The sequence below is a fragment of the Amborella trichopoda genome, chromosome 4 (assembly GCF_054954075.1).
Source record: "Amborella trichopoda isolate Santa Cruz 75 chromosome 4, AtrichopodaSantaCruz75HAP2 v2.0, whole genome shotgun sequence".
Taxonomy (NCBI): Eukaryota; Viridiplantae; Streptophyta; class Magnoliopsida; order Amborellales; family Amborellaceae; genus Amborella; species Amborella trichopoda.
Genome location: NC_142339.1, coordinates 1772000 through 1799743, shown reverse-complemented (window position 1 = coordinate 1799743; position 27744 = coordinate 1772000). Strand labels below are relative to the sequence as shown.

The window sequence follows — 27744 nt, the reverse complement described above, 5'->3', positions numbered from 1 at the left end:
ATACATAAAAAGTGTGCAATGAGACAATTTATCTTTAATACAAAGTGGTCACAATTAATCTTGACCATTTAAATTTGATGGCTACATTTATTATATTGACCAAACTCAAACTTCAAAATAAATTTTTTCGCACTTTGTGACCCAAACAAGCTATCAGATTTTACATATGATAGTTGTAATAATTGTGACCTCCATGTATCAATGGCAAATAGTTATACAATCTCGAATATAAATTATGTAAATTTTGGATAGTTAGTTCTAAATGTTTAGAACTCAAAATATGATGTATACTCATTAAATATACTAAGCTGATGTTCCTAAAGTGATTCCCAAAAGTTTAGATCAATAAAATAATTTGAGTATCCGTTTTATCAAAGAGAATAAGTGCACAATGTGATCCCACGAAGGGGCACGCTACATGCCCTTCATGCTCTATTCTCTTTGTTCGTATAACCATTTCTCAAAGGCAATATGATGGCTAGGTTTGAAGGGGCCTCTAATAAATTATCCTAGAGAAACTAAAAGCCAATGATTATGACTAATAAATTATAATTGAAAACCCTAAAAGCCAATGATTATTATTGAAAAAATCTTGAACTCTATTTGAAAACTCTAAAAACCATTAATTATTATTGAAAAATCTCATATTATCTTTGAAAACTCTACACACCACTAATCTCTATTGGAAATTATTGAACATGTTTCCTTTCATCCAAAATTTTGTAAAATATTGACTGATACGTATTGTTTTCTTTTTAAATATTTATTTCTTCTTTCTTGCTAAGAATGATTTATGAGCTGGCATGCCATCTGTTGTATTAATGTGTGAAATATGTACAAAATAAATATATAAGGGGAGAAATGTTAATAGTTATCTCGAACTATAAAGAGACCATTTATTTTTGATACAAGAAGGTCACAAACATTCTTGTATGTCAGATTCCAAATCAGGGTGGTTGTAAAAGTGTTATTGATTAGACTCAAAGTTCAAAATTTATTTTTTTTGAACTTCTTTACACACCACAAACCATCTAATTTGACATCTAATAACTATAACCTCTTGTAATAAAAATAAATAGTCCCGTAGCATACCATCCCAAAACTGCTTCATATTTCTTTATGCAAGGTATACAAAATGAAACATACATTCCCCTTCTCCATATGTAAAAGCCATTGTTTTAAAACCCTAAAATTTTCTAGGATCGATCCTCTAGTGAGCCGATCAAAATCATCCATTTTAATTCAAATCCGCCAATTTTCTCAGTCCAAGATGTTAAATATAAAAATATAAAGAAAAATTAAAAGAAATTAAATTATGTGAGAATGGCCAATTCTATGGACAGGATCAATAATTATTCTGGCCAAATCATCTTGATCCAGTTCTCTAGCAAACCAAGCAAAGCCCACTAAAGGCGAACCATCCACAACTATGAAAGGATGCACTTTGCTGATCTTCTTTTTCAATTCGAATCGGCCTATTCATATGGTAATTCCCAATCCTGATCAACATTTCCTAAATCACTCGTGGAAACAATGAAAACATAAAAGAGTAGTATCTCTCTTGCGTCCAAAATCCGGATCAAACTCTCTCTCTTCGTTAAATCATACAAGCACATGCAAACCACTCTAATATTTCCTTTTCAAAAGGAAAGGATATTTATGCCATTATATAAAATGTAAAGGGTAGAACCAGAACGACTATATATATATGTACACGGTAATAGAACTGTGCCCAAATGCATTCACACAATACACAGCCCGTAAATGCTCTCTCTACCGCTCCTCTGAAATCGAGTCTCTTTCTCTCTCCTCAATTTTCTCAAAGCTCTCGCCTTTTTCGCTGAATTAGGGTTTCCATTTCCCCTGCAACACTGTTTCCGTCACTCCAAACCTGCTATCTTGGGTTTTTTCGGAGTTATTGGCGAATTATGAAGGAATTTTTTAGGGTTTGTGATCCAGGGTTTTATGGTAGTTTGGGACGTGTGCATCAAGGGAAGGAATTGTAGGGTTTGTATAATTAGGGCATTTTGTCCGTCGGGAAGTGTGTCAACCCAGGAAACCCGTGGCTAGGGTTTGTGATTTTGCGCTTGGTGGGGTGCTGTAAAAGTTGTTCGAGGACGAAATCTGAGGTTTTTGGGGTTTATGTTTTCTATACAGAATCTAAAAAGAAGAGATTGTGTCGTGCTATAGATCAATGATCGGAGAAGAGGACCCATGGCTGATGGTTCTGGTTCAGGGTTCTATGGTTGTATGTAACAGCAAATAAAGTGGGAGGCTCCATCGTTGTGGCTTCTAATTCAGGTTGAAGCTTTGGCGTTGGTATAGTATCATAATATCTAGGGTTTGTATTTTCTGGACTTTTTGTTTTTAAAGGTTTTCCAATCTTGTAAGAAAATGAGTGACGACAGAGAAGAAAGGGGGGGTGAGGGACTTGTTTCAGTGGGAATCAACAATAAAGGCTTTCGATCACCATTGATTGATGGTGGCAGAGGAAATGCAGTTACCAGAGGTGGGATAAGACCTGGTTTCTCTATGCAAAGGTGTGGAAGATTGAATGATCTGTTATATGTTAGGCCTGATTCAGATGAATCAGGAGAAGTTAGGACAAGTATAGGGCAAGCAAGCTCTGATCATGGCGTTAATTTTAATGGAGCGGGGCCATCGAGATCTGGTGAAAGTCCTTGGGTATACCGGATGAAATCTCAGGACGATTTTGTGGAAGTTCCCAATGATTTTTTTGCCACTGTTAGTGATTCTTTTGTGGGGGATGAACTGTTGTTGGAGGCAGGTAGAGGGAGCTCTGAGGATGTATGGAATCATAAACGGGCAAGAGTTTTAAGTTGTACGCAGTGAGTATACACTCTCTTCTTGCTGTTTTTATGTTTATCTCTTATTCTTTATTTTTGTTTGGGGAGTTAGGTACATGCTATTTTTGTTTTATGAACCTGGTGAAGAGAAGGAGGGTTTCTTGCACATTGTTCTTAATTGATGAAGTATACATATTGTCATAAATGCTGTAATGTACCAGTTGGTTTATTCAATTTAATTGTTGTCTTTTAGTTGCTAATATAATGTACACTGCCTTGCTTGCTTATTCGACCTTAATATGGTGCATTTCATTTCACTCTGTGTGAAATTTGATATTCTTCAACGAAATTTATTGGGAAATGGCATATTTCATTTCAATCCATTATAGTGCATTTTGTTGTTTCATTTGTTTAACCCGGGGTATGAATTATTTTGTCATGTTTCATTTATTTAAGTTCTACTGCAGTAGGTAATCAGGATTTCTCATTTGCTATATTCGGGCACATATTGCAAGACTTGAACATATGAACTACAATTAATCACAATAATCACCATATACAGTACACCAGTGGTCATTGGGAAGGGTAGAATTTTAAAGGGCTATATCCTTTATTGATAATCATCCAGTATTTAGCCGAGAAATTGTTGAAATATGAATAATTTATTTTATTTTATTTTTTATTCATAATTTGTTAAACAATGTTCTCATTAATTTTTTTGAAATTTAAATGCACAGCAGACCAAAAATGAGGTGGTAGAATGTGTGACTCATGCTTAGAATGTCACAAATTCAAATATTAATGAGGGCATTTTGATGGTAAAGTGGCGGGATACTTTGTATTCTGCATGTGATTTTTATAATAATTCCAGAGATGTCCTAACATTGCCTTTACATGTCTAACCTGTGTTTGGGTGTGTCTAGTCATATCGCCATGTCGACATGTCTTGTATCAGCGTTTAAAAACGCAGAACTGGATTTTTTTTTTTTTGGGGTGGGGGTGGAGGGGGCAGTGTCCCAAGTTTGCTTGGTGAGACTCGAGTCTAATCGTTCATGACTTATTCATGAACTCATGACTTAGACCAGAATCACTATTTTTTGAAAGATCTAGACATACTCAGTCTGACACGTGTCCATGCTTGGGTTAGGTGGGGTCCATCCTAGTCGTGCTTGTTGAGTTTTTAAACACTGGACATGCGAACAAGGGCCCCATTGGTGTGTTTGGTAACATCCTCATCATCATAACATTTTACGATACTAACCATAGTGAGGTGCGTCTTGATATGCCTAACAGATTAATGAGTTAGTAACCACATGAGATACACTTTAAAAAAAAATGAAAAACCTTCCACATGAGATTCTAAGAAAATTGGTTTTAGGATACCTTGTTCTGGCCAAGAGATCCTTTTCTCCCACCACTATGAAGACACATATGTCAAAGGGAGCCCATGGAATTTACAAAGATGCAACTGGGGCCCATGGAAACCACAAAGATTCAACTATCTTCATCCTAGATCAATGACTCTTGCCTTTATCTGTCGTCTGAAAATTGGATTCCATTATCCTTGTCGACGTGGAATTTTATGCGGCTTTCTTTGATGTCTCATATGGAAATGCTATGTAGAGGCTGTTGGCTTTGCTAGCATGTTCAAGAAGGCGGAGGCGGCCAGGGGCGTAGACTGCCTAGATACCTGGGGCAGCCTTGGTTTGAGAAACAATAAATAAAAAAAAAATTGAGGAGGTGGCCCCAAGTGGGCGCCCAGACTTAAACAAGTCCGCTTGGACCCCCACGCCTTGGTTTGAGAAACAGGCCGCCTAGGCAGTCTGGCAGCCGAATTTTTGTACATCGCTGGCAAATCTAATCCTCAAACTCAATGCTTTGAAATTCTCTTCTGAGTGGTCATGAGATGATATGATTTTATTGATTCCCTTGAATATCTGATTGTGTCACTCTCTTGGTCTCGCCAATTCCCCAAGAGTATATGTAGATCGAAAGGCCTTGATTCCTAAGAGATGCACAATCTTTGGGACAATTAAATCCTATGAGTTTGAACCAAGATATGAATTTTGATTATGAGTTGTAAAGATATCTAGATGGAAGGACCTTTATTCCCATGGATTTCTAGGTTTTGCATCTCATCCTCACGTTACATTTTGACACATTCTTGTGTGTTTGGAATTATAGGCTTGGACACCGTACTGCAAGTTTCCATATTAGTAAGCGCATAGCCCTCTAGAGACTTGAGATGAGCTATTATTCGTGCCATTATGGTCATAGACTTATTGGTGCATGACTCTTTCGTCAAGTGAGTTACTCAAAAAGCATGAAACATATTGTGGTTAAAATCATTGTAGGAAACATTGGGCGTTCTAATCGGGTGCTGCCCGGTGCGATCGGAACCTGCCATTGACCGGTTCTTGTTTCGGCTGGTTTTGGTGATCGGTCGAGTATTTTAAACTTTCTTTTTAAAAAATTATATAAAACCCCAAAAAATAAGGGATTTTGTTTGTAATGCATTTTTTAATGTTTTCATCATTATGGCAAAGATTGGAAATTGTTTTGGCCATTAATACTTATTTTTACATTTTCCCATCTTTTTTGGAAAAATTCAAAAATACCCTTGGGCACAAATTGATTTTTTCCCTTAATTTTCAACTTCATTTGGATCTGCTTTGTTTAATCATTCTTTAAATACATATTTTATATTTTATTAGATTTTTTTGTTTTTGTTTTTTTTTTTTTTTTTTTTTTTCAATTAACACTTTTTTGATTGCCCGGTTAGAACAGTTGAACTGGCCAGTTTACCGCTTAGGCCTGTTGAACTGCTTCCAGGCCCATGTTCGGTTAACATTTTTGTTCGATTTTTCCTACACTGGTTAAAATGATGGCATCGACTAATATCTAATGCCTTGTTATAAGAGAGAAACTTAGAATTCCTCAAACATTTGATATTTTTTAGATCTATCAGGCCTTTGGCAACAACATTCATAAGCAAAAGAATGCTCTCCGATGAATGGGAGATGCCCCAACTTAAACTATGACTTGTAGGCAACTTTATTGACCACCTTCCAACATTAAAAGGTGGGTGATAAAGCACCATTGTTGTGTTCATTGTTTTATGGAAAACTGGAACTGGATGCCTCAATGTATGGTATATATCCTGGTGTGTTCTTTGCGGTGTTAAAAAATGCGGGTTCGGCTACCTAGTCGTTTTGGGTACCTGGCCGCTTAGGCGCATGCCCAAAGACAAGGTGCCCTCACCAAAATTGGAACCCCCCCCCGTTGCCCTCAAAAAACAAAACAGGGGAATTCTTAGGGCATGGTTTCAGGCCTTAGGGGGTTCTTAGGGCAATTTTAGAGCCCCAAACTCTTCGTGAAATAGATGAAAACGTAATAGTACAATCACATAACAGATTTACGAATACAAGTCTTGAAGAGATTATGAGATTGTAACTTGTAAGACATTAAAATGCTTGAAATCCCAAATCAATGAATAATAATTGATCGAGTATCAATCAAGAGATTATGAGATTGTAACTTGTAAGACATTAAAATGCTTGAAATCCCAAATGTCAATGAATAATAATTGATCGAGTATCAATCAATGTGAATAAAAAATCAATCATCTAATCAACAAACCTGTAAAATACATAAGATTAAAGAATTAAGTCATTTATTATTACTTTGCAAATTACAATAAGACTTAAATGAGTATATAAGATCTTGGTTTCACTTTCACATAAGACTTAACTCATTAAGATATCACATAGTCAATTATTTATCAAATAAAGCAAGACAAAAATAATAGAATATCAAAACATGACACATTGTACAAAAAAGAATAAACTATTCATAAAAGAATACGATATATGCTCAATTTCATCGTCCAAGTGAGGAAAAATTCAATTAATCGCAAAAAAATCAATCTTTTAACTATAATTATGTAAATATATTGTAAAAGAAAAATATTAAAGAAAAAACATGTGATTCGCAACATACTACTCTTTCAAATTTGATAGTGCTTTAAAAATAGCAAATTCAAATCGATGTCGGTGCAAACCGTGTCTATTGGGTCGCCAAAAGTCTTCAAAATCAACTACTAGAAGCTCCAAATCTACCCACAAACTATTGCCTATGTTATGGGAAGAAATAAAAAAATTCAGAAAGTTATCAATCTTTCGATAAATCTCAAAAGAGTGGTTTTTGAGGAGTTTTTCTCACCCTAAAAGCTACGGTTTTGGTTTTGGTTTTGGGGGTTTAGTAATCCCCCGAAAACCTTTTTTTCCCCCTTATTAGGGGGGGGAAATGACTTTTCTTTAACCCTCAAACAAGACCCATTTTCCACGTTTTCTCAACTTGTGTGCCTAGGTGGGTATCTTGCCTGTCTAGGCGGGGCCCAGACGCAAGACGCATAATGACCCCGCCTAGCAAGCGCTAGTCGTTTTTTATAAAATTTTTGCCTAGGCGGTCGGGAGGGCGAATTTTTTAGCATTGGACTTCTTTGAAACACTATAGATGCCTTCTCAAAAAGGCTAGTGTTCAAAATCTTACACAACACTTGAATTGTTTTTGTGTGGTTATAGTCCCTTTATCTACCATATTCGTTAGCAAGTCAATGGACCTTCTCCATCTTTTCTTGTTCTTTTTTTTTTTGTACCCCTTGTATCTAACCTTCCTTATTTCATTTTGAAAGACTTTGGAGGGAAAGCAGGTTTGTTTTACAATATTGGGTGATTGTGTGAGCTTAGAACACTTCGATTAGTCGGCTTTGGAAGCTTACAAATCTAATGTAGTCATTCATTGAAAGTCTTAAAAGATGAAATTAAGCCTTTGCTCAAGATTAGGTGGTTGTGCAATATTAGAGCACTTCACTTGGTTGATTTCGAAGGCTTTCCTTTTAAGCAATTTGTAGAGTTTCCAAGTAGATGCAAGTAAATGGATTATGTATTAATGTAACAAGATTATTGCAAGACAATTGACATGACATAATGGTGCTATGATCACTCACCATTCATTATTGAAAGGTTGGTAATTCAAGTTATTTGGCAGCTACTGTTTAATTTGAAATCTCACCCCATCACCCAAATGCATTTACTCACCCACCCTTGTGTTACTATAAGAGACATACAAATCTGAATCACTTGGGACAAATCAAGTAATCTCATTGTTTGATGACTCTGGCTTAGTTCTGGAACTGGGCAGGGCCTGGCTCCTAGTCAGGTTCATTGAAGTCTTCAAACTTTTTTTTTGGGGAAGCAATGAGACTCAGGTGATTCCTAAGGTTTGAAATTCGGACATGATAGAGTAACTTGCTAGACCTCGAGTCAGACTTGGTGATTGTAAAACACTTAGTAATCTTCATGGCATGCTTGCGAAATTGTACATTCCTCATGTGCACCATCGCTTAAAGATTTTAGATGTTAGTGACAGTGATTTAAAAAGCAGATCGCCTAGCACTTGGGCGGTCGTTGAGGCGGTCCAGAAGGCTTGGGTGCATTGCTCAGGCCTAGGCGGCCAAATTAGGCGGGATATCTCTGGGCGCCCGCCTAGACAGGCTCCTGGGAACCAGCCTAGGCAGGCGCCCAGTGCCTGGGGTGGCTGCTCGGGCCTGCGCCCTGCCCAGGGGCGGAAATGTCCCTCGTTGAGTGATTTTTTTGTCTTTTTTTTACTTCTAAAGGGGCAAAATTGTGGGTTTTATGTTCATTTGAAACCTAAAACCCATTAGAGCCCTATTTTAGAGGGAGAGAAACCACAAAAAACTACTTTTTGGTGATTTCCATGGGATTCGAATGGGTTTCTCAAAGTTACGAGAAATTGATCTAAGCATCACTCATTGATATTAGATTCAGTTTTGGATGTTTTATAAAGGTTTTTTTTAGAAGATTTTGAGCCAAATATCTTAAAGGTGGAAGTTTGGAGATCGAACAATCAAAGTTATTGTTTTTTTTTATAGTTTGTATTATTTTGATATGTCTTCTTCGGGATCTAATCGAAGTGGTGATCCAGGTTGGAAATATGGCTACAACTTGAATCCTTTCGATAAAAATTGCATAAGATGCAAGTTTTGTGAAAAGGATACAAAAGGGGGCATAAACTGGTTCAAGAAGTATCTTGTCGGGGATGTTGCTCTATGTAAAAAAACTCTTGATGCTGCTAAAGAGGAGATAAAAAATCTGATGTACCCTAAATCCCTAATTCTTATGTGTTATATAGTTATACTTAACCGTTAGACTATAGAGACATTTTTCTTTCCATTGGGCCGCCTAGGTTTTGGGCATCCGCTTAGGCACTGATCGGCCTGGACCCCCTCGAGCCAAGGTGTCACCTAGCGCTTTTTGAAACATTGGTTAGTGATGCTACAATTTGGCCCATACTGTGATTTATACTATAGGGGTAGTCTGCTCAAAGCTTGAGTCCTCCACCTACATCTGTAAAGGCGGGAATGACAATGTGTCCAAGGCTATCGAAAGGACAATGCGTTTGGTATCCAATTTGAGAATTCGTAACTGCGATATCCTAGCTTACAATGCCAGAGATTTCAGAGGAAATCAGGGTGACTTGTGTCATTGGAAGAAGGGTAAATAAGACAAATGGGTAGGGCATGGAAGAGGGTTGAAGGATCCTCACTGAAACTGATTGTAAAGAGCCAACCAAGAAGAATATTGAGAGTGGGTATTTCAATTGCATGGTGCCTCCAAGGAGGTTTTGGATTAAATTGAAATATTTCAATTTGAATTTATCAATGTGAATTTATCGATTTGTTTTTTGTATATCTTTTATCCATACATAGAAGATATGATCCATTATACCCAATTGTGAAGTAAAGAAGAATTTCCCCTTGGTTTGATGTTGGTTTAAGGTAGTACTGAGTCCTAAAAGATCAATAGGATTTATGGTCAATTCACCTCATGAACCATTTTATTACAATTTTGATATATGGGGATCTAATTGTATAGTTCATTTATTGGTAGTGTGGATGATTACAATCAATGTTCAGAAACAGTTGGAGGCTGGCGCCCTGGAACCTTGACGGCCCTTGTCTGAGTTAAGGGGTTTAGGTCCTCTAGGGAGCTTATATGGGCATCCCGAAACTCCTGAAATGACCTCAAAACCTTTTTGAACATCATATTTTTGAGTTTTTGTACGTTATTGTGTTGTGCAATAATGAAATTTGAAATTTATGCGTGAATTCGATTGAACTTGCATTTGAAATGGCAAAACTTTATAGGTTTACTCGCTCCATATCCATACAAAGTTGCATCTCATTTCATCGCTCATCATCAACATTAGACACTAGCAAGTAGCAATTCTAACACAAAGTAAACACGTTAATATATATAAAAATTGGCAACAAAGATCAAAAGTCAAAATGCATAAACTGATAAACCATCAAAACTCGACGCATGATGTCCACATGTGATAAACTCAAAATGAAATTTGAGTTTCATTATCACCCTGAATAGAATCTGATGATGATGCCATGCCATCGTCATTAGAGTCATTCCCCTTCTCAACATATTTTGCTTCATCCTTTCCTTCAAGTCGTCTTCTTCCTCTTCATCCTCCTCTCTCTCTTATCAACCTTTTCCTCTTCCTTTGAGGGTTAGATTGAGTGGCCTGCACAAGGCTTAGATGCTTGATGAGCTTGGCCCCAGGTCTAGCGCTCTCCACGGAATACCTCATGATCACAAGCATCAACCAGCCACTCTCTACGACCATCTACATTATCAACAATAAGAGCCTCCCTATCATTGCAATCATGATAGCGCTCCTTAAGCTTTTGATTATATTGAATTAAGACAAGGTTGTTTAGTCTCTTCTTGTCAAGTCTATTCCTCTTCTTTGTATGGACCTATTAGGTAAATGTTGAATGAACAAATGAAAATTTAAAAAACATAATATAGGTTAGGGGTTGGCCAATAAGCTGTGTAACTATGTTGGTTAATTGGGCCATGGTATAAGGCCCCAGTTGCTTCTAAGCTTAAGGAACCATTGCTTAGAAAGGAGGTGGAACATGCAAATTTTTTTTTGAAGACTCATAAGGATGCATGGGTGATATATGGTTGCTCTATTATGACTGATGGATGGACTTGAGAATGGCCTGGGCCTTGGCGGTACTATTGTTGAGCCCCATGGTGAGGTCTCTGACTCCATCATCGGCAAAGGGTAGGCGCCCAAAATCCTCACTGACATACCACTTTTATGTACCCAAAAAAAAAGACTGATGGATGGACTTATAAGAGAAATAGAAGTATCATGAACTTGATGGTGAATTGTCCAATAGGGAAAACATTCTTGAGGTGCATTGATGCTTAAGACAAGACCAATGATGTGAGATTCATTTGTACTTTGGTGGACTAGTGTTATAAAAGAGGTGGGGGAGGATTACGTGGTCCAAGTCATGACTAGTATGGTCACAGCCAATATGGCGGCTACTAACTTATTGAAGAAAAAGAGGATTTGTGTTTTTTTTGTTGCCTTGTAATGACATGATGTGATTGTAACTTTAAGTTTGTAACTTAGCTTAAGTAATGTTGGCCAAGTCTGAGCCTTGATGAGGAAGTTGATAGAGGATAGAGACATGGTGAGACCTGGGGTGACTAGATCTGCCACCTCCTTGTAGTCTATACTTTCGTTATGATCACAAAGAAAAGCTTAGAAAAATGGTTGTCTCTAAAGATTGGACCAAAAGAAAGTGGGTCGAGAGGGCAAATAGGAAAGTAGTGGTTAGCATTATGTTGGACTCACGATTTTGGAGTGGGGTTCAGCATGCCCTAGGTATTTCTCACCCAAGGTACTAGTGCAGTTGGTTGATAGTGAGAAGAAACCGGCAATGGGTCATAGTTATAATGCAATGGAGATTGCCAAGATTGAGATAAAAAAATATTAGGTGATGATGAAGCTATTGCATGGCCCTTTTTTGAAAATTATAGAAGAGATATGAAACTCATAGCTTGAGCTTAGCAAGGTACTACCTTAACCGTGCTTATTTCAACACTGATCATGAGATAGATAACAAGAGCGACTTCATGGATGCAATCAACCAATGGAACATCAAACTCAACCCTGATCCTAATGTCCAAGACAAGGTCTCAATGGATTTAGAAAAGTATAGGTTCTCAATGGGGTCTCTTGGAAAGGAGTTGGCAATAAGGCGAAGGACCAAGATCTCTCTTGGTAAGTCTAGAACTTATTCATATTGATTTTGTGATTTGATTATTAAAATCTAATTGTACAGTTACTTTATGTACTATCTTTGCATTTATGTAAAATAGCTGCATGGTGGACAAACCATGAAGAAAGCACTCCACATTTGCAGCAGATGGTCTAGAAGCTCTTCAAGTTAGCAGCATTAAATGAAAAGCGTGCTTGATTGTGATACCTTATCCCTATCCTCTTTCTTAAAATGGCTCTCTAAAGTTGGCTGCCCCTTTTGCACACTATAATCTCATCAGGAAAAGGGCGGGGTGAGGGGTGGAGTAAGAATCCATAGGCCCTCTTGTTTGAGGCCTTTTTGATTGGGCCCCATCAGCCTATTAGAAGAACCAACCTCGGTATATATATCCTCTTCTTTCTGAACTCCAAATGTATCCACCTGTAGCAATTTCTCCATATCTTTTCTTCGCTGCCTCTTTTTTGTTTTTGACCCCTTGCAAGGGCTCTAACATGTCCCACCTAACTTCATGTTGCACTTAAATACATGGGGTCACATCCCCTCTATGCCGGTCAAATGTTTCTTTAGTCTATTAATACCAGCATTATAATATTTTTTTTGCAAAATTTTCACTCCACCCTATTCTTGTCATCCGGATCAGATTGCTTACTTGAACCAGTTGAAGATATTCTTAGATATGTCTTGAATTACAACCCACTGATCACAATATCACCCAATGAATAAACCTGAAAAATGCTCAAGATCAAGTATTATATGAAGCAAGCCGACCTATGTCCATGCCTATAAAATACAAGAAATAAATTTCAAGTATTAAATGAAGTAAAGAAACTAGGAAAGACCACTAAATAAATATGGAACCAATTGTAAATGAAGAAATATAAAAATATGCAAAGTCAAAGTAGTAAATAAAGCAACCTACTTATTTCTAGGTCTGTACTATACAAGAAATAGATTTAAAGTATTAAATGAAGTGAAGAAACTAGAAAAGACCACTTAAGAAATATGGAAAGCAATCACATGAAGAAATATAAATACACAATCCGAAAAATGCAAATAATACCAAAGCGTTTTGAGATTAGTGTCTTTTTCTTATGATTGGATTTCCCAATCAACAGTTTTAACCTAAGTTTGCTTGTGCATAAAGCCAAAGCTCTACTACTCTGAATATTATAAAATTATAACACTAAATCGACAGTTTGAACTTAAGACCGCTTGTGCATAAAGCCCAAGCTCTACCACTCCGCCACTTTGACTTTAGTATGATCTGAAAATATTATATTATATATAATAAGAACATTATCTTATTCATAATAAAAATTTACCTAGGCTTGTGGGTGGGTTTGAACCACGGTTACTGAGATCTCCTACTTTGGTAGGCGATCCCTTCTAGGATCTCAATTCTGTCGCTCCCAGAAAGGATCTCTCAGGGATCTTGATTTTTAAATTTCCGGATCTCGATCTCCACTGTTAGGGATCTTGATTCCTATTGTTAGGATCTCGATCCCAACCTTAAAGACCAAGACAACAACCAAACTGATGATTTTCTTTGTTTATGGCCAGCTAGTAATACAACCATACTTTTAATATAGTTGCATGTTGCTTGTTATAAATAATGAGATCCTTACTTTAAAGAGTGTACATAATCCTAAATTATCATGCACTTTAATGTTGATAGCAAGATCCCCAAAAGTCAGGATCAAGATCCCCAAAAGTTTGGAATTCGATTCCTAACATTTGGAGATCTCAATCCCAACCATACGGATCTCCTATGCATTGTACGGATAGTGTTCCCAACCATAGGGATCTTCTAGCATTCCACGTTCCCATGCTTCCGATCCCGGTACCATTCCTGCACCCGATCTCAACAACTATGGTTTGAACATATGATCTCTTCTACGTGAGGTCATTCTTTACCACTAGACAACTCTTCTACTGTGCATTTGATCTTGTATTCAAAATAATAGGAATTTGTATTAATATAGCCTTATTCAAAATAGTGTTTTACAGATGTGTTAGGAAGTATTGACTTTTTAGCCTGGGTATTAGACACCAGAACACCTGCTAATTATCGACATGCTTGTTGGTGTCCATATAATATTGTTTCTTAGGAGCAGAGTTGTCCCATTATTAACAAGGCCACAGTTCATTCTTTTCCATGATAATCCTATGAAACGCGAAATCTTGGTATGGAAATTTTTTGCTAGAAATGGATGTTTCCTTAGAGAGATTTGATTTAACCTTCAAAGTAGATATGGAAAAGATCATTTCCAAAAAGAATACGTTTTGCTGTCCAATTTGGAATGGAAAGATTGTAATGGGATAGCTGTCCATGATATCAAGGGATCAATAGTTTCTGTTAGGAAAATAATTAGGCATGCAAACATCTCAACCACACTCATTGTACTCACACGTCATTTCAACAACCTTCTTTCCCTAGGCTACCTCCTAGAACTTCCAATCCTAGTTTCCCGGTAAAGCCATGCCTGACTCCTTCCGTCTTTCCCAGGGAAAGAGCTTAGATTTGAGCCCTTCTTCAATTGAAGTAGGTGAATTCTGTGCCTGCACGTACTGCCTCTGTATTGTTGAATTCCTTTATGCTTCTATGCTATGCGTGGATGCATTGGTAAGTGTGATAGGAGAGTTGCACTTGTGAGTTGATGACATTAGAGGATTTGTGGAAATGTTTCATAACCTAGTAATTATTTGAAGTTTTAAATGGGAAAGAAGCAATATATAAAACTTCGACTTTATCGTGTTACACATTCTTAAAGGGAAGCTCCAAATGTGGGTCTCTCTCTCACTCCCCTCCCCCCCCCCTCGCCCCTCCAACAAAAAGAGAAAAAGGGAGAAAAAAATCTCCCTGCTTCTTTCACTCTATATAACACCTGCCATGTGTTCTTAAATGGAAGCTCCAAATGTGGGTCTCCCTTTAGGAATGGGGTTGGGGGCATTGGTGGTTATGGGGGCTGATGCCTCAACATGATGTCCCTCCCTCTATTCCTATCGTTAACATGGTCAAAAAGAAAAAGAAAATTTTTGGACCCCCCCCCCCCCCCCCCCCCCACACACACACACTCAAAAACAAACAAAACAAAAAAAAGGGAAAAAAAGAAAAAAAAAAACACTTTAGGGCCACCTAGGTATTTGTTCTCCCACCTACCAAATCTGCGTTTTACATCTTGGTGATTCTATGCCTTACCCAGCGAAATACTGTACAAGGTACAAATACCCTTCCTTGGGCTCGGCAGCCTCCCTAGCCTGAGTAACTCACCCGTGTCCAAGACAACAAGGGTGTGTTTTCAAACACTGATTTGTGGGAATAAACCTGTACAACTGAACAGATGTTCTGCCTTTTCAAGTCGTTAATATTCTCTCCCAATTATTCACATTCATCAGTAGTTCCTGAAAATACTTCTTTGACTTACCTGCATTAATTTTGGAGTTTCGATTTTATTCCTCTTTATACACGCTTAACCCTAATATACATTGCGCAATATGCATCAAATAAATTTGATAGTAGGATCAGGCAGACCCCAAATAGTTGGGATAAAACTTAGATAGTGGTGGTGATCATGATGATGACGATGATTGGGATTAGGCAAATATGGGTCGTTACTTGGTAGCCCCCCATCATATGGACAACCTTATTATTGTGCCACACAATCACATGAAGTCAAGGCATTCTCAAGAACTACTAATAGCTGCAAAAAGGATGTTTCTTGGGGTGGCCTCGTTTAGATATTTTCTTTTAAGATGTATGGGTGAATGATTGTTGTCTTGGTTAACATGTCCATGGGGCGATAAGTACCATGATCATTGAAAAACACCCTTATTGTTGCATTGTAAATATTGTCATACCATGGCATGTGCAATGTCCACAAATGCATGAAAAATAAATAAGAAAAAAAAAGAGATGTTGGCAAATTCGATATGCCTCTTAGCATAGTTTCAAAAAGTGCTAGGCGCCCCTAAGTGGCCATGGGGGTCCAGGGCACTCAGCGCCTAGGCGGCCCAGTTGAAAAAAAGAAAAAATTGATGAGTGACTGATGACTGATAATGATTAATCCATAAGGATTTTGATAATCCATAAGGCCATAATCCATAAGAATTTTGATAATCCATAAGACCATAGTCCCAGTTTAAAAAAAAAGGATAGAAGTTGCGAAGAGAATTTTGATAATCCATATGACCACTGTCCATACTTTCATACAATACTAAAACAGTAAAACCATACAAGCATACACTGATAGTCCGATACATTGTAGATTGTACACACAAAAGTGAGATAGTAGAACTAGAAACTAAAAATAAGAAAAAGATAATATACAAAAATTCAAAAAATATACAGTCTAGGACACAATAGTCAACGCTTAACACAACAGTCAACACTCAACACCAAGAGTCTTCTGTCATCATCATCAGAAGGAATAGGGTTAGCTTCATCATATGCATCAAAATCGAGGCCATCATCATCAGAGTCATCTCCCTCTTCAATATAATGCTCGTCTTCTTTTGTTTCTTCTGAATCTGCCTGTTCCTCCTCTTCTTCTATCTCGCGCTTACTAGTATGTGCAGATGAGGCCCTAAGAGTCTTGGCTGCTCTACCCTTTTCTATCTTTTTGTACTTCCCTGAACTCAAATATTGTATAATTTCCTCCCTGGTAGTCTCAGGAACATTTTTACATGGAGCAACATCTCCCTTAATATCAACAAGGTATTTTTTAAACCGGTAAATGCCCCATTAGTATCCTTTCCACAATAATTACATTTAATACGATTTTTGTCATTCATATTTGGGTTATAACCATACCTCCAACCCGAATCATCACTTCTGGAAGAACCTGGAGAAGATACTTTCGTAGAACAAGGCTCATTTTCATCATTTTTTGGTTATTTTAAATTCAGAAGTTGTCTAATCTCATCCCGAATAGCTTCAGGAACCTTTTTACAAGAAGCAACATTCCTTTTAATACTAGCAAGGTGTCTTGAATCGGTTAATACCCCCATTGGTATCTTTTTCACAAAAATTACACCTTGTACAATTTTAATCATTTGGTTTTCGGTTATAACCATACTTCCAACCTGGATCACTTCTTCTAGAAATAGCAGAAATAGATCTATTCAAATGACAAGGATTTTATTCTTGTTTTTGTTTTACAAAACTCATATATTGCTTAATCTCCTATCTGAGAGCTTCAGGAACACTTTTACAAGGGGCAACATCCCCCATAATACCGGCAAGATGCTTCTTAAACTGGTTTATTGCCCCTTTCGTATCTTTTTCACAAAAATTGCATCTAATACAATTTTTGTCATTTGGATTCGGGTTATATCGATATTTCCAACCCGGATCTCCATTTCGACTTGATCCTGAAGAAGACATCTCAAAATAAAACAAGCAATCTAAAAAATAAATTTTTGCACTTACTTTGATTGCTCGAACTTCAAACTCCCACCTCTGAGATGTTTTCTGGTGTTAAAATAATAAGAAACACCCTCTAATAGGATTATAAAACTCCAAAACTAAGTCAAATCTACTTGGGTGATGTTGGGATCCGTTTTTCGTAACTTAAGCACTTCGATCCAATGAAAGTCACAAAATTTAATTTTCTTGAGTTTTCTTTCTCTCTAAAATGGGTTCTTGTGGGTTTAGGTTTGAAATGAACCTAAACCATCATTTAAACCTTTTATATTTTTAAAAAAATCAATACAACTAAAAAAAATTAAAAATTTCAGCACCTAGGTGGGGCGCAGGCCTTAGGCGGCCGCCCACCTAGGTGGGTTCCGTACCGCCTAGGTGGCCGCCTAGGGACTGCACCCAGTTTGGCCGCCTAGGCCTGGGTGATGCGCCCAGACCTTCTAGGCCGCCTAGGCGGTCCACTTTTTTGAACATTGCCTCGTAGTATCAATTATTTGCTGGGCGTTTTACTAGTTTTACTTATGATTTTTGGTTGAATCAACAGTAACTGCCTAGTTTCAAATTATAAGATGCACATGAATACAATTAAACTAGTGATAGCTCTATTTCTTTTGTGTTTGTAACCATAAGTTAGGTACAAATAAAACAAAAAGAAACAAGTTCGACAAATATGTATGCACACACAGAGGGATCAACATTCTCCATTTGTGCTAGTTCCGTGATTCTTTCAGAAAAAAATTCATGATACAAAACGCCCTTGCTTCATATTGCAAATAGGTCCTTGTGATATTTTTTTGTCATTTGTAAGGGTTTATTGATGGAAATAGAGCTTAAAGGGACGACAATCAATCCTGGAGAATTTCAACTCTTTATGATTCAATACTTCGTTGCACCTTGCAAATGACAGAAAGTAACCTTGCCCAGAAAATGACATGTAAATAGAGGAGTAGCATTTTGTGTTCAAATATCTTGTATGTAGAGTTGGAGAGTGTATCTGCCAACTTCCCTCCTGAGATTTTGTTCAAGCAGCTCTGTTCTGTAGTGGACTGGAAATGAGTACTGTTGCATTTCTAAATATTATGGTTTGCTTTAAGAGAAACTAGTATCACATTGTGTGGGATTCTATAAAAATATGCTAATGCTGGTGTTTGCTTTTTCTCAGGGCCTGTCGGTATGTTGCCCTGGCTTCCTCAGGCTCTGGCACATCTGGATCACCTGTCAATGCAGGTCTTGGTATTTCTCAAGGCGCGTCTGTGCCACCTGGAAATGACATGGTCTTTTACCTAAACTCAACATCAGATGATGGTGATGGTAGAGAACCTATGGATTCCAATGGTGGGGGTGGTGATAATGGTGATGAGGGTACTCCTTCAAACAGTGAGGATTTTGAAGTTAGGATGGATCTCACTGATGACTTGCTGCACATGGTATGTTATGTGTTTCTTCTCTTCTAAGTCTAATTTTTTTTAATAGTTGCTTGACATCACTAATCTGCTCCTGTTATTGCTCTCACACTTTCTAATTTCCTTTTGTCATTTAAGGTGTTCTCCTTTTTGGATCATATCAATCTCTGCCGAGCTGCTAGAGTATGTAGGCAATGGCGAGCAGCCAGTGCTCACGAAGACTTTTGGAGGTGTCTAAATTTTGAAAATAGGAACATCTCCCATCAGCAATGTATGTCTTGCCAGTTGGGTCTTTAGGGATTAATCAATGCATGGAAAAGTTTAATTTACCCAATGTTCTATGGCATGCCAAATTTCTCAGGATTATTTACATGGTGATTTGTAATTTTTGATGCATGCAGTCAGGGAAATGTGTTACAGGTATCCAAATGCCACAGAAGTGAACATTTTGGGTGTTCCATCCGTCGATATACTCGCTCGAGATGCAATGAACTCTCTAAGGTAGGTGCTGTTTTTTCTCCCATATTCCTGTCCCTTTTTCCGTATGGCATTGATAAAGACTGCTCATATTGTTGTGTCACCTCCAGGAATATCGAAGTTCTGATATTAGGGAAAGGACAGTTGGGTGATGCTTTTTTCCATACTATAGGTGAGTGCCCAGTGTTGGACAGGTTAAGCATCACCGATGCAACTCTCGGAAATAGTATTCAGGAGATACCTATCTATCACGATAGATTGCGCCATCTTGAGATAATAAAGTGTCGTGTAATACGTATTTCAATCAGGTAAAAGAAAAAGTAAAGTTTACTTGCGTTTTTTCTCGTTTTCTGTTTTCTTTCTTTGTGCTTTTTTTTTTGTGTTGGGTGGGGGGTGGGGGGTGGGGAAGGGGAGGTTTCTGGGGGGTTGGGGTGAGGTGTTATGAGGATTGTACCTGAAACACCCTCATAGCTTATGATGGTGGTGCAGAAACTTGAAATCTTAGGGCAATACCTGGTGCTTAACTGAAACTTAGATGTTGAGGCATGTGACCTAGTTTCTTTCTTTCTTTTTTATGTTTTTCAGAAGACTTTATACTGTTCACTGCTGAGAAATTGTTGCATACAGGTGCTCGCAACTAGAGAGAGTGTCTCTAAAGCGCACAAACATGGGACATGCAATGTTAAACTGTCCTCAGCTTCGCTGGTTGGATGTGGCCTCCTGCCATAAACTTTCTGATGCTTCAGTTCGTTCAGCTGCAACATCATGTCCATTGTTGACGTCTCTGGATTTGTCGAATTGTTCTTGTGTTAGTGATGAAACTCTTCGAGAAATCGCACTTGCTTGTCCAAATCTCAGCATTCTTGATGCATCTTATTGTCCTAATATCTCTCTTGAGGTCAGTTTGCATCTGAGGCATTATGACTACTTGTGTTTATACTTCCAGTTTTAGCAGAGATTTGGAGTTTTGGACTCTGGAATCTGGATCTGATTTATGGTTGAAATATGGCTCTGGTATTCTAGAGAATAGAGAAAATTTTCGAAGTAGAAAAGACCAAATTTTGAGTTATGGCCTAATTTTTAGTTATGGTCGATTTTCATCGGATTTGGGTGAAGTATAACATAAGGATCTGAGAGATCTTCAAAACTGTTTGTAGGTGGCGGTTCTTTTTAATTTATGAAAAAGGTGCTGGCCCATTTAGAAAGAAAAATTTGCTCCAAAATTTGTTGATTTTGGTGGAAATCCTGGGTTCGGATTGTTATGCTAATTTTGGTTTAGGCCATAGCAGTCAGTGGCCTTTTATCTTTATCTCACATGATTCCACTGCTGCTGCTTGTAGTTTGTAAGGCTGCCAATGCTGACAAATCTGAAGCTTCATAGCTGTGAGGGTATCAACTCTGCTTCAATGGCTGCTATATCTTATTGTTCATTGCTGGAGGTTTGTAAAATCTTGTTTAAATTTATTTGAAATCTGATTGGCTGTTCTGACTAATTCTGACATTATTTACATCCCCAAAATGAAACTTTTGCAGGCGTTGCAGCTGGACTGCTGCTGGCTGTTAACCTCAGTCAATTTAGACTTACCACGCTTGCGGTGTATTAGTCTGGTCCACTGTCGCAAGTACGTTACCTGCTTCTCTCTATATTTGTCTCGGGGAAGTTTACTCTAATCTCAACTAATGGAGGTCACTGTCTATAGCGACCATTAACTTGCAATGAAATTGATTATAGAGATAGAGGGATCCACCTGACTAGGATATGATCCTATTCCTCATTATTGGACGATGATGACCCCTATTGAATTTGATGCTCCATAGTCCATTTAGCTATAGTATATCTCCCCTTACTTGCTGATCCTTTTTAAATTGTGTACCCAATTTTTATTGGTACTTTGAATGCTTGTTTATGCAGATTTGTAGATTTGAATTTGCGATGTCCTTCTCTCTCTTCAATTACGATTTCTAATTGTCCCGTGCTTAACCGGATCAGCATCACATCAAATTCTCTACAGGTATCATAAATGTATTAATTACCAGCTCATTTTGTGCTCTTAAAAACGTGGGCTTCTTGGACTGAGTTGAAATGTTTGTATCGGTTTTTTTGCAGAAACTAGTTCTGCAGAAGCAGGAAAATTTGACCACCGTGTCTTTGCAATGTCGCCGTTTGCAAGAGGTAGACCTCACTGAGTGTGAATCCTTGACAAATGCCATTTGTGAAGTTTTCAGTGAGGGTGGTGGTTGTCCAAATCTCAAGTCATTGGTTCTCGACAGTTGTGAGGTTTGCAGCTGCCTTTGTTGTCTGTATTGTTCTTTCTCCTTATGCTTTTCTGAGATTACTTGTAGTATTGTACCCATGGGAGGGGTATAAAATTGAAAGCTTTCTATGTGCACAAGATTTTTGTGCTATGTTGGATTTCATATGCTAATATTGGTTTGTTGGAGTGACATTTACTGTGTTGCTGGACTTTGCTTTTCAGTTCTGCATTGAGCTGTATGTCAAGGGTTAAGGTCTCCTTTTTTTTCACTGTGTGACACTGTGATTATTTCGTCAAGTCTCTGGATAGATTGTTTTGGGTTATCCGATGTTGATTTTGAATTGTTTTATGGCATGTCAAACTTTTTCCCTAGGAAAATAGCACAAACATTCCAAGCATCTTTGAATAGCCAAAATATTAAAGGGTTATGTTAGGGTGCTCACACTATAGAGTATTTTATAATTGTACTCAACAAAATTTGGATACTTATGTACTCTTGTTTTGTACATGTTACATATTAAAATTTACTAGATAATGTAATCTAGTATAATTTTAAAGAATGTTTCTGATTAACAGAATATTATCTATGTTCCTTGTACAGAGTTTGGCAAGAGTTGTACTTAAAAGTACTTCACTGGTCAGTCTTTCACTTGTTGGTTGCCGTGCCATGACCTGTTTACATCTTTCGTGCTCAAATCTCCAGCAAGTTTTCCTGGATGGTTGTGATCATCTAGAAGAAGCATCATTTAGTCCTGTATGTAACTCTTCAACTCATAGTTTCTGTTTTTATTTGAATTTTTTTATCAATTTTCATACTTCAAGAATGTTATTTCTTCGTGTTCATAATTCAAGAATGTGCCCTATTTGGTTTTGGAAAGTTTGGGTTGTGCTTGAATATGGTTGATGTGGCCCAAGGAATCTCTTTTGTTTCTGTCATTTGTTGTAATGTTTTTTTGCTAGTTAGAATATTATTATTCCTTCTGCATTGGACTCATTTATATTTGGGAAAATATCTTATTATCCCCTATTTTTAACTTCTATTTCTCATCACACCCAAGAATTGAAAATAGTACTTGTAAGCAAAAGGATTCCATCTTTGCTATCTTCGAACCCCCTAAACCCTTTTGACCATGTATTATTGACCTCAACAACTTATGAAATGACTATCTCTCTCTCTCTAAAACTCCATCTCTATCTAAAACCCAAACTCCATCTCTCTCTAAAACCCATCTCTCTCTCACACATAAGAAGGGGTGCTTGTGTTCGAGCTCAAGCTAAACCCTTTGGCTGGTAAACTCACCGAGAAGCGAAGAGAGAGGAGTTTTAGAGAGAGAGAGATGGAGTTTGAATAAGGTGTCATTTTAGCGTTTGTTTGGGTAAATAATTTATGGTTAAAGGGGTCCAGGGGGTTGTAAGATAGAAAAGATTGAGACTTTTTTCTTACAAGCAATATTTTAAATTCTTGGGTCTCATGAGATATGGAAGTTAAAAATAGGGGATATGGAGATATTTTCCCTTTATATTTTGGTGAAGCCATTGTTTAGTGGCTCTAATGGGCGGTGGCAGTTCATTGTAGATGAATGTAATCAGCTAGAGGGTTGTTAGTTGTAGACGTCCTGCTTTAATGTGACCATGGTATCTGAAGTTAAATGAAGTATTAAAACAGCAAACAAGATTGTATAAAACCATCATCATCATCATTTTAGAAAATGCAAATTCATTTATGTTGGTTTAGCTCTTTCTTTGATAAATTGTTTTTTCATAAAACTAATACTTACTGCTATTTCTGCAGGTTGGGCTCCAATCACTCAATCTAGGCATATGCCCTAAGTTGAGTTTGCTTCAGATTGATGGACCACTAATGACGGTTCTAGAGCTGAAGGGTTGTGGAGTTCTCTCCAAAGCTGACATTCACTGCCCCAATCTCTCGTCTCTTGATGCATCTTTTTGCAGGTGATTTTGGTACTTGTATCATTTACTCTTATGGTGTCCTTGTCTCTCTATTTTCTCTTGGTCTAATTACTGAATCTTTCTTTTTTTGTTTTATTCTGATGTTAACAGCCAACTCAAAGATGAATGTTTATCAGCGACTACAGAGTCGTGCCCTTACATCGAGTCGCTAATCTTGATGTCTTGCCCTTCTGTGGGTCCCAATGGATTATCATCTCTATCTCGGCTACCAAACCTGACTGTACTTGATTTATCATACACTTTCCTGATCGATCTCCTCCCCATCTTTGAGACTTGCTTACAGCTGAAGGTGACTTTTATATCCATTTGTCCTTTTCTCACAGGAAGTACGTTACTGTCACTGTTATACAAGCTTTGAATCTGGGAATGTTTGTTGTAATCCAATGAACTATAGAGATACTGGTCCTTGGCTCACCACCACTCCATTGAAATAATGGATGGTGATAAAGAGAAATTGAGACCTCATGGGTTATGCCCGGTATGGGTGGGTCTCCCACTCCCCGTTTCTTTCCATTGGTGTCAACAATTTTAGTGACCATTGATGATGCAATGGACTTTGATTTTCCACAGACTAGTAGATTATGATATCCTTGTGTTCTGAGTCCTAGTGCCTCATAGGGTCTGTCTTTTGAACAGGTTTTGAAGTTGCAGGCATGCAAATACCTTGTAGACAACTCACTGGACCCTCTTCATCGAGCCGGTGCTCTCCCATCCCTTAGAGAGATTGACTTGTCCTATGGTAGTATATGCCAATCTGCCATTGAAGAACTGCTTGCCTGTTGCACCCATCTCACTCATGTAAGTTTGAACGGTTGTGCGAATATGCATGATCTAGACTGGAGTACAAGTAGTGGCCGGCACTTCAAATGTGAAGATCTTGAAAGCTCGGATGTAGACTCTCAAGATGTGCAACCTAATCGTCTCCTTCAGAATCTCAACTGTGTTGGTTGCCCCAACATCAAGAAAGTTGTCATCCCTTTATCTGCGCGTTGCCTTAATCTCTCATCCTTGAACCTCTCTCTTTCAGCTAATTTGAGGGAAGTGGATATGGCTTGCCTCAATCTTTCTTTCCTCAACTTAAGGTTATTTCTCTTTTCTTTTTTTGAAATAAGTTTATTTCTCTTTTCGCTTTTATCATGTCATAATTTTTCTCTTTTTGATGCTATTTTCAATGAAAGATTGTGCTACAAGGGCCAGTTTGGACATGGCAGTTATTCATGAGTAAGTCCATGCCTTAAATGGACTCATTCACGAGGAGAAAGCATTCTTTGGGTATCCATCTATGCATGAGGATGTCATATTTCTCTGCCCTGCTTAGAAAACAGAGAACCTCATCTGAAAAACCTGTTTTTCCTGTTCATGGATTATCCCCATTCAGTATATGAAGTGTCCAAAATGGCCCTCATCCCATGAACTATAGAAAATCATTGTTCTTTGAAGTAGTGAACCCCAGCTGTGGCTCTGCCTCTCATCACCAACCATTGTATTGGGCAGTGATGACGGCAATCGCCTGTGGTTTTTGATAGCTCATGGATTACATTTTTACTTTCCCATTTTTAATTTCTCGTTGTGTTTGGTTTTATTTTAAACATATAGGTTATGCATCTGCGCTTGTGCAAAGTACTGATTATTCTAGTTTTGGCAATGTAGCAATTGTTGCTCCTTGGAGGTTCTAAAACTTGATTGCCCAAGATTGAGCAGCCTGTTACTTCAGGTAACCTTTTCTAAATGCCTCTCTTTTCCCCCTTTTTTTGTGCTAATTGCGTAGCATTCAGTGGTTAGTTTAGACATGGTTCAAAACCCATATATGCGCTGATGCATACTAATACGTACTTGTTCGATAAGTTTTCGTGTATTATGCATTCTTTTATTTTTCTGATTTTTCCATATCATTTATTCTTTTTAAATGTGAACAAACTGAAAATATGGCGGTAATAACTTGGTTTGGTCAGGCTCAAGTGGGAATCTGAGTTCAACTGTTTGAGCATTAGGATCAGGGATGTGTACAAGAGTTAGTTTGATGTCTCTGGTTCCTCTATCACAGGCGGACTTTATGTCTCTGGTTCCTCTATCACAGGCGGACTATGTATATTCAATAAATTATGGTCATTTCTTTCAAAACAAAAAAAAAAAAATTCTGCATCCTTTTTCGGCCTCTCTTTCTGCCCCACTTTAGTTCAGAGGGGTTTATTTGAGGGGTACTTTTCGCCTTTTTTTATTTATCAAGAATAGAGAGACCTCCAACTTATTAATTGAAACTGAGTATGCCCCTGTTTTCTATTTATCAAGAGAAAATCATATATTTGTAGCATTAAAAGAAAGGGGAAAATATGGGTTATTTTTCCTCAGTTGAACCAAGTATACACATGTTTTGTTTGATATCTTGTTATAAGAAATCGGAAACTTGGCTGGGAACATGTGTGAGTCAGCTCAGGTTTGGGCCCTGGCATGTCCAGTGGCAAAACCTCGGGACTCACCTAGAGTCTTCTTCCTAATTTTTGTTTAAAATCACCATTCTGTCTTGGGACTCGTCCGAGTCAGACTGGGGGACTTTGGCGATTCTTATAAGATTTCTATGGATATGCGCCCCATTAATTTGTTATTAGTGATTTGCAAATAGGCTTGTGGAATTGAGGAACAAGTGGTGGAAGCTGCTGTCTCATATTGCAACTCACTAGAGACACTTGATATTCGCCTTTGTCCAAAGGTATAGAAGCTTTAGCTTCCCTTTCTTCATTCACTTTGTAATATATGTATATGGAAAAAGTTTATATAAGGTTGCAACTTTAAAATAGAATTAAAGATGCACCTCAAAAATCCATCGAAGAAGGTTGTGTTAATGTTGAAAAACCCTCTAATTGATCATTTGGACATCGACATGTATGAATATGAAAAAAAAAAGATTTTGAGTCCTAGAAATAGTGCATCTTGCAACACAGTATTTAAACCGTCCATTTTCAAGATTTTTACATGTTTCTAGATCTACTTGATTTTAACCACTTTTGGAGTTTAAAATTTTATAATTAGATATAAAAATAGAATTTTAGATAATGCTAAGAATTTTTTACACCCAAATTAATTGTTATGATAAAATTTGGATGTGCACCTTCGTTGGATTGTTTAAGGTTGCAACCTTATAGAAACCACACCTTATATATATATATATATATATATATATATATATATATATATATATATATATATATATATATATATATGGGTTTGTCTAGAGTTAACAACCCCTCAAAATACAAAGGTTCAAGTTAGAAGGGGTTGTGATGGGTGTATTTATCAAAACAATCATTACTTTTTTATTAAAAATTTATTTAAATAGAAACTTTATCATTAAGTAAGGGCAAATTTGAAATTTTCACAAAAGTACAATGGCATTTTGGAAGTTAGTGTCTTGAAACTTTATTTGTAGAGTACCTTTGTCTTTTAATTAAAATTTGAATTTAACCCCTTATGGAGATGATAAAAATGCTTTTTGTCTTGTAGTAATATTTACAAATTTGCCCCACAAAAGTAATTTTTTCAAAAATATAGACAATAAAATTATTATTTTTTTAAAATCCACCCTTCGCAACTTTCTCTATCTTGAACCTTTATAATTTGAAGGGTTGTGAAGTCTAGAATATCCCTATATATATATATATATATATATATATATATATATATAGAGAGAGAGAGAGAGAGAGAGAGAGAGAGTACTATTGACTTGCATTTTCATGCATGCCTGCGTGCTTGTACTTGTATGAACCAGATATCAACGGCTGTTATCGGGAGGTTGCGTACTGTTTGCCCCAGCTTGAAGCGCCTCTTCAGCAGTCAGTCGCCATAACCGGGTGACCCCTCCCTCACATTGCATCTCTATTTTGGATGTGCTCATGTTATTAAATAATAGCTATATTGGTTTTATTTTTTATTTTCACTTCTTTTTCCATGTTGGGCTGGTTTATATACGACTTTGTAAGTCTCATTTCTTGTCCCTTGACTAGGATTAGTATAATGCGGGCCTCTGATGTCCAGCTTGCTCTTGCAGGTTGTAAATTCCAGTGTTCCTTTTTTTTTTTTTTTTTTTACTGTATTTTTGTTTTTTTCCTTTTTTTTTTGTCTTTCTTTTGTTTAATTTTAGAGATTTTGGGAGGAGCTATAAGGTGGCTGTGAATTCTGTTGTATGACACTCAACATATTATTATACAGATTGCAATATATGATGTTTAGATCTTGTTGCTCA

The 27744-nt window shown here is 37.3% G+C and overlaps 1 protein-coding gene across 6 annotated transcripts; it reads left to right on the top strand.

Moving 5' to 3' along the window:
- The first annotated feature begins 1730 nt into the window (after positions 1-1730).
- On the top strand, positions 1731-27744 carry SLOMO (F-box family protein). 6 transcript variants are annotated; one of them, XR_016053760.1, is made up of 18 exons: positions 1731-2849; positions 18564-18828; positions 18943-19075; positions 19206-19305; positions 19392-19589; positions 19909-20179; positions 20622-20720; positions 20815-20903; positions 21194-21293; positions 21389-21559; positions 22138-22290; positions 23329-23489; positions 23598-23796; positions 24144-24589; positions 25158-25221; positions 26114-26214; positions 27271-27352; positions 27711-27744. XR_016053760.1 is itself a non-coding variant. In XM_020670437.2 (18 exons), the coding sequence occupies exons 1-17, from the start codon at positions 2395-2397 to the stop codon at positions 27346-27348; spliced, it is 3069 nt and encodes a 1022-aa protein (XP_020526096.2). In that variant the 5' UTR covers positions 1731-2394; the 3' UTR covers positions 27349-27352; positions 27711-27744. The 6 variants fall into 6 exon arrangements, 3 of the variants coding, with proteins under 3 accessions (XP_020526096.2, XP_020526095.2, XP_011625306.2); XR_016053759.1 differs by having other exon boundaries at positions 27550-27744; XM_020670437.2 differs by having other exon boundaries at positions 26128-26214.

Coding starts and splice junctions, on each gene's coding strand:
- SLOMO (XM_020670437.2), top strand. CDS start 2,395: ATGAGTGACGACAGAGAAGAAAGGGGGGGTGAGGGACTTGTTTCAGTG. Junction 18,829..18,942: donor CTGATGACTTGCTGCACATG/GTATGTTATGTG, acceptor TTGTCATTTAAG/GTGTTCTCCTTTTTGGATCA. Junction 20,721..20,814: donor CTTATTGTTCATTGCTGGAG/GTTTGTAAAATC, acceptor AAACTTTTGCAG/GCGTTGCAGCTGGACTGCTG.